The 14887-nt window shown below is 42.7% G+C and overlaps 1 protein-coding gene across 2 annotated transcripts; it reads right to left on the bottom strand.

The window, feature by feature from the left end:
* Positions 1-1398: 1398 nt before the first annotated feature.
* On the bottom strand, positions 1399-14712 carry LOC311102090 (RILP-like protein 1). Of its 2 annotated transcripts, none has more exons than XM_084143315.1 (8): positions 14016-14712; positions 12438-12567; positions 8450-8571; positions 5377-5565; positions 4255-4424; positions 3954-4076; positions 3745-3843; positions 1399-2679 (listed from the first exon to the last, which is right to left on the bottom strand). In XM_084143315.1, exons 1-8 carry the CDS (start codon positions 14382-14384, stop codon positions 2559-2561), a joined length of 1323 nt encoding a protein of 440 aa, XP_083999441.1. In that variant the 5' UTR covers positions 14385-14712; the 3' UTR covers positions 1399-2558. The 2 variants fall into 2 exon arrangements, with proteins under 2 accessions (XP_083999441.1, XP_083999440.1); XM_084143314.1 differs by having other exon boundaries at positions 12438-12564; positions 14016-14589.
* Between the last annotated feature and the right edge of the window lie 175 nt (positions 14713-14887).

Raw genomic sequence — 14887 nt, 5'->3', positions numbered from 1 at the left:
TTTTTGTAGCACAAAGGCTTCTCCATTTAAAAACAGTCATGCTTACAAAAATAACATGTACATACAGTGTTGTAGGAAAATACGTCATTCAACACTATCACCAGCAGCATTCATTTAGAATGTCAGAAAACTACGTCAGAGTCTGAGATATCTGAGTACCGATAAGTTATGGTAGGGGGCAGGGGCAGCCATTGGTGTGTGTGTGTGTGTTTCTGTGTGTGTGTGTGTTTAACGACATGGTCAGTTGGAAGGAGAGTGACGGCACACACACCATCTCCCCCCAAGGAAACACACACTTCCTCTGTAAGTGCAGCAACCAACGTACAGGGGCTGGTGCCCCAGTGAACACACACACACACACAGAGACAGACGTGCGACGACGCATACACGCACGCAACACACACACACTTGGCAGCCACATGCATAACAACCAACCCCAAAGCTCAATTCATGGTCCTAGGGAAGACATGGTTGAACTCATAATAGGTCTCTATCAAATATGTGAGATGAGCTGATGGTTAAGAAAATAAAGTCTAACCAATAAATGACTGTTACTGTGTGGCAATACATTCAGGGTCAGAAGTAACACATAGTGTACTCACAAATACAGAGGGAGGGGCGTAGGCCTATTGGCAAATTACTGCAAAAGGTTCCCTATAACTCACACCATGTCCATGTCCGTGACAGATTGTAAGAATTACAGCAACCACAAAGCATGCCAAAAACACCCACACTAGGTAAAATGTTAAACACATGGAAGTCCACCATGGTTGTAGTGTGGTCCTCTGTAGCTCAGCTGGTAGAGCACGGCGCTTGTAACGCCAAGGTAGTGGGTTCGATCCCCGGGACCACCCAAATGTATGCACGCATGACTGTAAGTCGCTTTGGATAAAAGCGTCTGCTAAATGGCATATTATTATTATTATTATTATTAATAGTTAGGATGCCCTCGTGGCACAAACGTGTTCCTGCAATTGCTAATGATTGCTGTGGTGAAAATACATCTTGGTATCTTTGACAGAGATTTATAATGTTGAATACAAATACTCAAAAATTACTAAAACATGATCCATTAAAAAAGTCCCTCTTAATAATGTCCTGTACGGTTACTGTCAATACAAAGTGTACAGTAGGAGTGTGTATGTATGTTTGTACGTTTATTTGTGTACATCTGTCTTCCACACAAGCACTTTCTATAGCTCACAACACACACACACACACACACACACACACACACACACACACACACACACACACACACACACACACACACACACACACACACACACACACACACACACACAAAACTGTCCATCCTAGATCGGAAGTGGGATGTTCTCTTGGCAAATGGATGTATGTTGACAGCCCAACTTACATTCTCCCACAATACACACTTCTGATTTCACTTCAGATATTTATTTGGTTTTCGTAGCACAAAGGCTTCTCCATTTAAAAACAGTCATACTTACAAAAATAACATGTACATACAGTGTTGTAGGAAAATACGTCATTCAACACTTTCACCAGCAGCATTAATTTAGAATGTCAGAAAACTACTTCAGAATCTGAAAGGTAAGTTATGGTAGGGGGCAGGGGCAGCCATTGTTGTGTGTGTGTGTGTGTGTGTTAAACGACATGGTGAGAGGGAAGGAGAGGGAGAGCACACACACACCATCTCCCCCAAAGGAAACACACACTTCCTCTGTAAGTACAGCAACCAACGTACAGGGGCTGGTGCCCCAGTGAACACACACAGAGGCAGACAGGTGCGCACATGCACACATACACATTCAGGCGTGTGCGCGCCACACACACACACACACACACACACACACACACACACACTTGGCAGACACATGCATAACAACAGTGTACTTTACTGCAAAAGGTTCCCTATAACTCACACCATGTCCATGTCCGTGACAGATTGTAAGAATTACAGCAACCACAAAGCATGCCAAAAACACCCACACTAGGTAAAATGTTAAACACATGGAAGTCCACCATGGTTGTTAATAGTTAGAATGCCCTCTTGTGGCTCAAACGTGTTCCTGCGATTACTAATGATTGCTGTGGTCAAAATATATCTGGTATCTTTGGCTAAACATATTTGTTAAAATATCTCAATACAAATTTGCTTAAGAGATTCAACAGAGATTTGTTGTAGATGGTTACATACCATACACGTCACTATAATGTTGAATACAAATACTAAAAAAAAAGTACAAAAACATTATCCATTAAAAAAGTCCCTCTTAATAATGTCCTGCACAGTTATTGTCAATGCAAAGTGTACAGTTGGCCATTTCACCATTCTGAACCTATTCCTGAGAGAAACAGAGGGAGCGAAAGAGGAAGAGAAAGAGAGAGAGAGGAAGAGAAAGGTATATAGAGCAAGTAATAAAAAATAAAGAAGGAAAGCATGAGAGAATGAGAGAATGCTCTTCCTTTCTTAGGGCTGCTATGGACACCTAAACAGTCTGAATAATCCAGTGAAAACTGAACAGAATGGAGGACAAGTGTAGTTGGACGGGTGTTGAGGGTTGTTATGGTGATCGTCACGGTTCTGTCTCCGCGGTGTTGTCGGTGTTGCCGATGATTTCCCAGGAAGAAGCAGCATTGTTTTCACTGGGACCACGGCTGATGTGGTTGCTGCCGGAGCGGGTCAGGAAGCCAAAGCTAGGAGACAACACAGGTCTAGGATCAGCTATACTAACTCACTACCAGAAGAAACTAAAGGTACACACAGGAGGAGAGAACACAACATAGTTCACAGGTCAGAGATATTGTCTGAAAGACTGAGTTGTTCTGCTTCTTAGTAGTTCCTACACACTACTATAGTGTCTGAGGTTATAGGCTGCATAGTCTCTTGTGACCGACTGTGATCATTAAACGGTAAGCGTGCATGTGAGATTTGGTTCTGGTCAGGGTTTCTGAGATTACATGCAGTTGTCCCCTGTAGCTCAGTTGGTAGAGCATGGTGCTTGCAACGGCAGGGTTGTGGGTTCGTTTCCCACGGGGGCCAGTATGAAAAATGTATGCACTCACTAACTGTAAGTCACTCTGGATAAGAGCGTCTGCTAAAATGACTAAAATGTAAGTACTACATTCTGTAGATATGAGGTAGTTCCTGGTTACACCACCAGGGGGAGCAGTCTATGTTTATATCAATGGGCTTAGTCAGAGGCATCAGCAGGTGCTGTGAAAGTTTTACATTGGAGGTAAGAGCAGAACAGTGAACAGAGCGGAAGCATGTGTTTGTATGTCTGCCTAGAGGTAAACATAGACACACAACAGTATTATCAGGAGACCAAAGGTAGTTTAACATAGACAGACAATATTATCAGTCTTCCGGACATAGCAACAAGTTGATGGAATGCTGGAGGCCTATGAAAGAAGCCAAACATGTCTAACCACCCACAGACCTGCCTAAACTTTGCCTAGTCAATCAGTGGTCTCGGAGTAAGGGTTATGGTTGGGCACTGCATCATTAACTGAGGCTCATTGTCATTGCAAATCAAGCTATTGCAGGAATTCTCCAACAAAGCAAGGACCTTCGTCAGTTTACCAGAGTAACAACATTGTAACAAGCAACTATTCATTCCAAATGTCTATTACTATCTTCTGATTGGGTTTCTTTGAATGTTGTAAATGTGCTTTAAACATGTTTACATTTCTGTATGTAAATAGCTATGTTAATACATGTGTTGTTTACATGAGTAAAAACAGGTCAGTAGTACTTACAGGTTCCTGATGCGAGACTCTTGTGGTTTGCTGTCAGTGCTGTCGGTCTCGGTTTCTGTCTCTGCTCTCCTCTCAAACAGGGGGCCTTTCTCCTCATCACTGTTTAAGGAAAGCACATCCACAAAGTTAGCACTGTGTCTTTGTGTGTGTGTGTGTGTGTGTGTGTGTGTGTGTACCTATGTGTGTGTGTGTGTGTGTGTCAGTGTCACCTGCTGCATTCGTCCTCTGGCATGCCCAGCATCTTGGCCTTGATGACAGTTTTCTGTTTCTTTATGGCAGAACGTACTGCGTCCAGCAAGAATCCTGGACACCGCTCATCATTCAGGATCTCCCTGTGTGGATGATACATATGACGCAGACGTCAGTACATACACACACACAGGTATGAAACTAGACAAACACAAACAAACAAACAAACATGTAAACACACACACACACACTCATACTCATAAAAGTTATGAAACACCCCCCCCCTGACACACACACAAACACACACCCCATAGTACCTACCTCTGGTAGTAGGAGAGTTCCTCCTGCACCAGGAACAGGTTGGCTTTGAGCTCGTTCCTCTCTGTCAGCATCTCTCTAAACTCCTGTTTGGTGAAACAGGGTCTGTTTGGATCCTTCAGGTCTATCACCAGCTTGTCAGTCAGGTCCACTTCTGTCTTACACGGACTGGCCTGTTGGGGTGGAGAAAACACAGCTGGACTATCACAATTTTGTTAATGTAATGACATTCATGTGTTTTATGGATAAGGGAAACAAAACGTTGTTGTTCACCTGGTATAACACATTTAGTGAACTTCACAGTCTATATGGCCATATGTGTGAATATTACAAAGTAACAAGAAAACACTTTTCTTGTAGTGAGATTTCTTAGTCAAATTATTCTGTACGTGGACAATATATGCATGTACATCTTGTGCCAACAATGAGTTAACTCCTTTGTCAGAGAGAGAAGTCACAGATATGACCTTAGTTTCTCTTATCTTAGTCATAACAAATATTTCAAAATGGCTACAGTTTCTTTTACAGGGAGAAGAGTTTAAAGAAAACAAAGGCCAAGTGTAAAACTTGGCAGAGAGAGGACAGTGACAAATGTTTAAAGATTAAAGTTCAGCTACAAAATAAACTGAGGGAGAGGGCAGGACACTAAAAGTTCTCTAGAGAAATGACTGACAAGGTGTAACAAACAGGTCAGTAAAGTGAGTCAGAATATACCACGCTGGATGACTCATGTTTATGTAGTATTATAAACTGGGTACTTTGGGTCCTGGATACTGATTGGCTGAAAAAGCATTTCAACTGTGTGTATATCAGACAATATACCACGGGTATGACTCAAAAATACTTGTTTACTGTTCTATTTATGTTGGTAACCAGTTTATAATAGCAATAACGCACCTTAGGGATTTGTGGTATATGGCCAACATACCAAACCCCCTTGGGCCTTTTTGCTTAAATATAATATGAAGGTCCAAGGCCAATTCAAAAATGGAAATGAATGCTTGCCTTTTCAACAAGGGACAAACACACCTTTACACACACACAGCCACACAACCCCCCACACCATGCATGCATGCACCCACACACACAGACACTCCTCCCCCTTCACACAGACACACTTCTTACCGTGCCAGCAGCAGCATTGGCCTTTTCCAGCTGGGTGGTGAGGCGTTCTATCTCTTTCTGTTTCTCTCTGAGGTCTGCCTCCATGTCAGCCTTCCTCTCCACAGCACTCTTCACCTGGGCCGTGACGATGCTCTGCTTGTGTCTCAGCTCCCCATTCATCTTCATGAAGCGCTCCAACTGCTCCTGCAGCTGTACACACACACACACACACACACAGGTATAAAACAACACACTAACATAACACTCACATGACATACATACACACTCGTACACATCCAGGCCGATGATATGATATGCTAGATGGTGGGGGTGCAAGGACTCATTGGGAGTAAGAGGAAAGGACCATATTACACAAACACAGTTACTCTCATGAACAGAAAAACATTTACAGCAAACTTAACGTAGAGGCCCAGAGCTCTAGGTGAAAGCCTAGACACATCAACAAACACACCCAGCTTGAGCTGGTTTAAAACCATTACTGTGTGACAGAGAGCTGCTGTGAATAAGGAGGTGGAGTCATAGCCCAGATTTGTCTCCAAGGTGTGTGTGTTGCTCAGCACAAACCAATAACCATGACTATTATGCCAGTACTGTTTCAGTTTCAACTTTTATTAGTCGTATGTACGGGATACACATGGTATACACCGTCCAATTAAATGCTTACTTGCAGGTTCCTTCTCAACAATGCAACAACAATAAGAAATAATACAAGATAAGAATACGAACATAAAGTAAATGGCTCAGTAGAATAGAATAAACATTTTAGCATAAGTATAATACAGGAAGGAACAATTTATAGTCCAATATTTACACGTGATTTGGGGAAGGGAGGATTGGGGGGCAAATGTTTCAATTGTGCAGTATTTAGCAATCATAACAAGAGTCTGGTAGTAGCAGTTGTGATGTGTGTGTAGCATGAATGTACACTGAGTGTAGAAAACATTAGGAACACATGCTCTTTCCATGACATAGACTGACCAGGTGAATCCAGGTGAAAGCTATAATCCCTTATTGATGTCACTTCTTACATCCACTTCAATCAGTGTAGATGAAGGGGAGGAGACATGTTAAATAATGATTTTTAAGCCTTGAGACATGGATTGTGTACAGTGAGGGGAAAAAGTATTTGATCCCCTGCTGATTTTGTCCATTTGCCCACTGACAAAGAAATGATCAGTCTATAATTTTAATGGTAGGTTTATTTGAACAGTGAGAGACAGAATAACAACAAAAAAATCCAGAAAAACGCATGTCAAAAATGTTATAAATTGATTTGCATTTTAATGAGGGAAATAAGTATTTGACCCCCTCTCAATCAGAAAGATTTCTGGCTCCCATGTGTCTTTTATACAGGTAACGAGCTGAGATTAGGAGCACACTCTTAAAGGGAGTGCTCCTAATCTCAGCTTGTTACCTGTATAAAAGACACCTGTCCACAGAAGCAATCAATCAATCAGATTCCAAACTCTCCACCATGGCCAAGACCAAAGAGCTCTCCAAGGATGTCAGGGACAAGATTGTAGACCTACACAAGGCTGGAATGGGCTACAAGACCATCGCCAAGCAGCTTGGTGAGAAGGTGACAACAGTTGGTGCGATTATTCGCAAATGGAAGAAACACAAAATAACTGTCAATCTCCCTCGGCCTGGGGCTCCATGCAAGATCTCACCTCGTGGAGTTGCAATGATCATGAGAACGGTGAGGAATCAGCCCAGAACTACACGGGAGGATCAAGTCAATGATCTCAAGGCAGCTGGGACCATAGTCATCAAGAAAACAATTGGTAACACACTACGCCGTGAAGGACTGAAATCCTGCAGCGGAAGGTCCCCCTGCTCAAGAAAGCACATATACAGGGCCGTCTGAAGTTTGCCAATGAACATCTGAATGATTCACAGGAGAACTGGGTGAAAGTGTTGTGGTCATATGAGACCAAAGTCGAGCTCTTTGGCATCAACTCAACTCGCCGTGTTTGGAGGAGGAGGAATCCTGCCTATGACCCCAAGAACACCATCCCCACTGTCAAACATGGAGGTGGAAACATTATGCTTTGGGGGTGTTTTTCTGCTAAGGGGACAGGACAACTTCACCGCATCAAAGGGACGATGGACGGGGCCATGTACCGTCAAATCTTGGGTGAGAACCTCCTTCCCTCAGCCAGGGCATTGAAAATGGGTCGTGGATGGGTATTCCAGCATGACAATGACCCAAAACACACGGCCAAGGCAACAAAGGAGTGGCTCAAGAAGAGGCACATTAAGGTCCTGGAGTGGCCTAGCCAGTCTCCAGACCTTAATCCCATAGAAAATCTGTGACGGGAGCTGAAGGTTCGAGTTGTCAAACGTCAGCCTCGAAACCTTAATGACTTGGAGAAGATCTGCAAAGAGGAGTGGGACAAAATCCCTACTGAGATGTGTGCAAACCTGGTGGCCAACTACAAGAAACGTCTGACCTCTGTGATTGCCAACAAGGGTTTTGCCACCAAGTACTAAGTCATGTTTTGCAGAGGGGTCAAATACTTATTTCCCTCATTAAAATGCAAATCAATTTCTAACATTTTTGACATGCATTTTTCTGGATTTTTTTGTTGTTATTCTGTCTCTCACTGTTCAAATAAACCTACCATTAAAATTATAGACTGATCATGTCTTTGTCAGTGGGCAAACGTACAAAATCAGCAGGGGATCAAATACTCTTTCCCCTCACTGTATGTGTGCCATTCAGAGGGTGAATGGGCAACACAAAATATTTAAGTGCCTTTGAACGGGGTATGGTAGTAGGGGCCGGGCGCATCGGTTTGAGTGTATCAAGAACTGCAATGCTTCTGGGTTTTTCACGCTTAACAGTTCCCCATGTGTATCAAGAATGGCCCACCACCCAAAGGACATCCAGACAACTTGACACAACCGTGGGAAGCATTGGAGTCAACATGGGCACCTTGTAGAGTCCATGCCCCGACGAATCTAGGCTGTTTTGTACACTCAGTGTATATGTGTGTGTGTGTCCGCATTAAAGCGAGTCTGGGTACACTCGCATTCAGATGGACTGTACATGTAGTCGTCTTGTCCTTACCGCCTCCACCTCTTTAGTAACGTTGGCTATCTGCTGTACTTTGGCCCTCAGCTCATCTCTCTGCTTGTCAACCACCTCCTTCAGTTTCAGCATCACCTCCCGCTCCTGCCGTTGGACACGGTCTGGAACACAGGACCACAACAATACAATATCATCACTGTGGGTTTTCAATGGTCAACAGACGGAGCAGAGAGAACATCATTAGGGCACAAAACAGAAAAGTCAAAAAATTAAAGCGCAACGGAAAACGGAAATGAATGTTTCCATTTTTTATTGGGCAAGTCCAGGAAGTCCCTAATGAACATGACCCAGTAGTTAATCAACCATCAACAGTCGGTCGAGATTATGTCCCCAGCCAAAGCTGCTCAGTGGAGTGTATCTTAAGGTCTGGCGTTAAACAGTAAAGACACTTAAGGATTATCCTTCAGCACATGGTCATCTGTAAGCAGTCTGGTTTATATCTGTTGATTCAGACACACTACTCTGGATGTCTAATGACTGATAAATAACCTATGGTGGAGCTATGGCATTTTGATTTGGATAGACATTGGAGACACTAATGTTCCAAGGCCAAACTGGTGCAATAAAACTTAACAACAAGCAGCTAACACGGGCCTCTTGGTGGGAAAACTGGTTTCAACGTGTAGTATGGCCGGGGCCCGTCGAGGTACTGCAGGGGGTCCACCATTTTCTATACTTTTGTATTTTAGGAAAATAAATGCGGGGATAAAGTAATTATTTTATTAATATCACTAGCTACAACAAAATACCATCGTGGATACCATTTTTATGTCTCTGTGTCCAGTATGAAGGAATTTAGAGGTAGTTTCACGAGCCAATGCTAACTAGCGTTAACGCAATGACTAGAAGTCTACAGGAACGGTTAGCATGCTAGCTGTTCCTGTTCATCCGACTCTGGGGAAGTAGATAAATGGCTTCATTGACAAAATCTCAAACTATCTCTTTAATATGGAGGAAATTACAGTCATTGTAGCTAATTACTGCATATAAAATTATTTGGCGGGCCATCTAAGTGGTCATTTTTGGGACAGAAAGCATGCAGAAAATAATTGAACTATAATAATTGTTTTATTACAAAAATTGTTTGGGCCCTGGGTCGCCGATTTGCCTGAGCAGGGGTTCCTGGGCAAGAAAAGTTTGAAACCCCCTGTAGTGTGGTAATTCTAGTTCTGAGAAAATGAAGAACGTTAGATGTACATTTTAGTGGATGGAGTGGATCCAATTATTGTGATGTTTCTTGACACAAATATGGTCTTCTTCTCCTTCAAGGAAAAGTTCATCTGATTTAGACCCCCCACAGCTGAACAGACACTTCCTTGAAAACTAGTGAAAAAAATACCACAAGACTTGCACACATTGTATTAACAGTTTACATTACGTTGAAGTAAAGGGGTACAGCATCCAAGCTATAGTGGACATTATCATAAGACAGACCTAACTAAACGTTCAATTGAAAATAGCTCGTATCCAATGAATAAATCAAGGATAAGAGCATCTAACTTGTTGAACGATACTAGGGTTGGTGCTATTAGCAGCTTCTATAGCACAGCGTGAGAGTATAGAGTACTAGGCCGGGACGAGATGAATAATGTATCTTACCAATACTTAATAAGTTAGAGTATAATACAAATATACGCAACTATTATATTCTATTAGTTTATATGTATCTATTCTGCTCTGTTCTTCTTTCAGTTTTTACATAACAAATGTCACATTTAAGGTCACACATTCACTTCCCGAATAAACAAACAACGGAATTTCTCAGTCAGCAATGTTTTACCCTGTGATTACCCTCAGAAGTACTCTGAGTCAGCGATGCAGTAACTCCATTCTCGTGACACGCATTACTTTGGGGTACTTTACCTGTTGTGGAGGGTAGTATGTTTGCATACACATGTGTGAGAAGGGGATTGTTTCTAAGAGGTGTGTGACATGGCCCCGTGTAGCTCAGTTGGTAGAGAATGGAGCTTGCAACGCCAGGGTTGTGGGTTCGATTCCCACGGGGGGCCAATATGAAACATTTATGCACTCACTAACTGTAAGTCGCTCTGGATAAGAGCGTCTGCTAAATGACTAAAATGTAAATGTAAATGATATATTATGTGCAACAGAAAGGGTAAGTACCATGCCCCAACCTTCCTGGACATGGTTGACCCTAAGGCAGATGTTTGAACTGACCTTCCTGAGCATGGTTGCCCCTAAGGCAGATGTTCTATATCAAGCAACCTCCCTAAATATCGTCGCCCTTAAGGCAGCTGTTAAACCAGTCATCTGTGTGTTATGTGCATTTGGAAAGTATTACATTTACATTTTACATTTTAGTCATTTAGCAGATGCTCTTATCCAGTATTCAGACTCCTTGACTTTTTCCACATTTTGTTACATTACAGCCTTATTCTAAAATTGATTAAATTGTTATTTCCCCTCATCAATCTACACACAATTCTCCATAATGACAAAGCAAAAACAGGTTTTTAGAAATGTTAGCAAATGTATAAAAAAAAAAAAACGGAAATATTACATTTACATAAGTATTCAGACCCTTTACTCAGTACTTTGTTGAAGCACATTTGGCAGCGATTACAGCCTTGAGTCATCTTGGGTATGACGCTACAAGTTTGGCACACCTGTATTTGCGGAGTTTCTCCCATTCTTCTCTGCAGATCCCCTCAAGCTCTGTCAGGTTGGATGGGGAGTGTCACTGCACAGCTATTTTCAGGTCTCTCCAGAGATGTTTGATCGGGTTCAAGTCCGGGCTCTTGCTGGGCCACTCAAGGACATTCAGAGACTTGTCCTGAAGCCACTCCTGCATTGTCTTGGCTGTGTACTTAGGGTCGTTGTCCTGTTGGAAGGTGAACCTTCGCCCCAGTTTGAGGTCCGGAGCGCTCTGGAGCAGCTTTTCATCAAGGATCTCTCTGTACCTTGCTCTGTTCCTCTTTCCCTCGATCCTGACTAGTCTCCCAGTCCCTGCCGCTGAAAAACATCCCCAAAGCATGATGCTGCCACCACCATGCTTCACCGTAGGGATGGTGCCAGGTTTCCTCTAGATGTGACGCTTGGCATTCAGGCCAAAGAGTTCAATCTTGGTTTCATCAGACCAGAGAATCTTGTTTCTCATGGTCTGAGAGTCCTTTAGGTTCCTTTTGGCAAACTCCAAGCGGACTGTCATGTGCCTTTTACTGAGGAGTGGCTTCCGTCGGGCCACTCTACCATAAAGGCCTGATTGGTGGAGTGCTGCAAAGATGGTTGTTCTTCTGGAAGGTTCTCCCATCTCCTCAGAGGAACTCTGGAGCTCTGTCAGAGTGACCATCGGGTTCTTGGTCACCTCCCTGTCCAAGGCCCTTCTCCCCCTCAGCTTGGCTGGGCGGCCAGCTCTAGGAAGAGTATTGGTGGTTCCAAACTTCTTCTATTTAAGAATGATGGAAACCACTGTGTTCTTGGGGACCTTCAATGCTGCAGAATATTTTTGGTACCCTTCCCCAGATCTGTGCTTCGACACAATCCTGTCTCAGAGCTCTACGGACAATTCCTTCGACCTCATGGCTTGGTTTTTGCTCTGACATGCACTGTCAACTGTGAGACTTTAAATAGACAGATGTATGCCTTTCCAAATCATGTCCAATCAATTTAATTTACCCCAGCTGGACTCCAATAAAGTTGTAGAAACATCTCAAGGATGATCAATGGAAACAGGATGCACCTGAGCTCAATTTCGAGTCTCATAGCAAAGGGTCTGAATACTTAAATAAGCTATTTCTGAGAAGAAAACAATTATACATTTGCAAACATGTCTAAAAACCTGGTTTCGCTTTGTCATTATGGGGTATTGTGTGTGGATTGATGAGGACATTCTTTTTATTTAATCCATTTTAGAATAAGGCTGTAACGTAACAAAATGTGGAAAAAGTCAAGGGGTCTGAATACTTTCCGAATGCACTGTATGTGTGTTTATGTGTTTTAAACCAACCTTCCTGGGCATGGTTGCCCCTCAGGCAGCTCTGTAACTCCTGATTCTCCGTCTGTAGATGTAACACCTGGGCCTGCAGCTCCTCGCACTTCCTCCTCTGCTTCTCCACCTCCTCCTGCTGCACCTCCTGCTGGGGGACAAGGAGGAGCTGTCACAGACTCTGGGTTAGGAGGAGACACACAGCACACCCACCACAGAAATAGAATGACATTCTAGTCATTCTATTTCTATGGTACCCATAACCATTGACTTCTAGTGAACTCATTGCCCACAACCAGAGGAGTCTACAGGTACTTGGTGGTGAGGAAGAATAGGTTCCTAATTAAATCAAAGATATTGATAGCTACTGAGTGCTAGCTGAAGAATGTTCCAAGTGAACGAGAAAAAAAAGCTTGCCTATGACGCCCGTGTTTATAGCTTCAATTTCAGTGTTATGGTGACTACCATTATAACAACAAGATACCAACAAGACCAACAACAGAGTGCTGTCAGCTGTGAGACAGAAACAACGTGTTGGGATGAGCAGGGCTCATGGTGTGGTGTGTGGTGACGTGTGAAAGAATGTGTTTGGTGCATAGACATGTGGTGTAGTGAAAGCTGTAGGAGACAAATGGGCCAAGCAGACGTTCCAACATGTTTCCTCTTATCATATCAAATCTATGATCGTTGAGACAAGATCACAGTGATTTCCCTAATTCTACTGCGATATAGCCTAGGTTATTTTATATTAAAAACTGGACAGGCTTAAATAGTCATGCTGAGCAATGAACCAAAATGTCTGTTATTTTTTCGGTTTTTAAACAACTAATTGACGTTTTCTGTCGTTTTTTTTCTTCTGTGAGCACAATGCACAGTTTCTCTAGAGAGAAATCAGACTAAGCCTGAACTGTGCGATGTAGTAGGGAGATGTAGTTTCCAACAGGCCAATATTATTCTACAAAGTTTATTGCAGAAAACGTGGTAATTAACTACAATGAACATAATCCATTGCATGGGCCTTTCATTAATAATTGTATTGTCAAAATTTTTTTTCGAAACCGTGATTAATTTTTTATAATCGAACCAAAAACTAACCGACTTAAAAAGCACTAATAAACAGCCTACTATACCTTTCACATACTGTGGTAAATGTAGCGACCTGTGAAGAAAAACACACGAGGGACATCGTAGGACACTGGCACGAGCGTCCATTCTGAACACACCATTCCATGATAATGTTACATAACAAAAACGACATATAGGCTACATTTCGCTTAGGCTATTAAGACAACTAAAATGTAGCATTCTCTATGTAGGGGGAAAAGCTGCCAGTGGTAGGTCTAACGTTACACTACACAATTTGTCACACAGATAACTAATATATTTTTGTGAGCCGTCACTTGCCACTGAATGGGCATGATGAATAACGTTGCATGCTGACGTGCAGCGAGTAGCGTAGTTGTTCAATTGTAGCCTAGCCGTCAAAACAATTCAATTGCTACACTGTAGCAGCAACCTCAAATCCCATTTTGTCGGTGTTGTTACAATCTGCTAATTGACACGATACGCGTTGCTACCATGTTATTACCATCGACTCACCCGCTGTATTTCGTTCTTGCTGCTTTCTTCGCATTCTTTCACGCATCTCGTCTTCTTCTGTTTCTGTACATGTAGCGTTTCGAATGCTTTAAGTAATTCTTCTTCTTTTGACTTGTGTGCATGGTTCCGCGAGGCGAAGCTCTCCAAAAGCTCTAGAACTTTGACAATTTTAGGCACCAGTCCTGTGGCGCTCTCTTTACCGTAGCCGTCAATAAGTTTTTCCACTTCCAAGCCAATCAATTTGGCAATTTCGTATACATCATCCACAGTTAGTGCTGAACATGTCATTTCAAAACACCCCTCTGTCTTCTTGACTTCTCTCTTTTGATCGTTTCTATCGCAATCCTCCATTTTTGCACCAGTGTGCATGCACTTTACTATCGAAACCCAGAAATAAAAATGTCGTTCTCACCGTGACATGACAATTCCCCCGCGAAAGAATCGAAACAAAATTAAAGCGAAAGTGTTCTCGCAATAACCCGGTGTCTTATTAAACCACGATATGCTGCTGCATCTAAACTGTATGCATTATACGTCACCCTATTCTCAAACTCTTTCTTGAGTTGCATGCTTTGTCCTCCAGCCTAGAACAAGCCAGTTGTTACTTGAACCTCGTTCGAGCATACGTCACATTTTGCCTACGCATAGCCTAGAACATTAACATGAGATGCCAAATTCAAATAATAGAACAGAGTTCATCGAGTAGTCTTGAAAAGGCAGAGCAGTGTACTGTCGACTGGACGCCCATATTTCAGCCCCCTCTCTCTGCTCGGCTTGTTTACCATTCAAGAACACTCCTCCTTTCTTGACCAATGTGGCTTCTCTTCTAGAGCCACATAACATAGCCTACTGTTACACTGGTATGCTAGTCG

This window comes from Coregonus lavaretus, assembly GCF_964263955.1.
Source record: "Coregonus lavaretus genome assembly, chromosome: 26".
Classification (NCBI taxonomy): Eukaryota; Metazoa; Chordata; class Actinopteri; order Salmoniformes; family Salmonidae; genus Coregonus; species Coregonus lavaretus.
The sequence above is the reverse complement of the archived record's forward strand: the minus strand, read 5'-3'. Positions and strand labels throughout refer to the sequence as shown.

What these genes read in the sequence shown, in the direction of transcription:
- LOC311102090 (XM_084143315.1), bottom strand. Translation starts at nt 14,384, where the DNA reads ATGCACACTGGTGCAAAAATGGAGGATTGCGATAGAAACGATCAAAAG. An exon ending in GGGCAACCATGCCCAGGAAG is followed by an intron (nt 8,572 to 12,437) that starts GTTGGTTTAAAA and finishes CCTGTGTTCCAG; the next exon opens with ACCGTGTCCAACGGCAGGAG. An exon ending in GAACTCTCCTACTACCAGAG is followed by an intron (nt 4,077 to 4,254) that starts GTAGGTACTATG and finishes TCATCCACACAG; the next exon opens with GGAGATCCTGAATGATGAGC.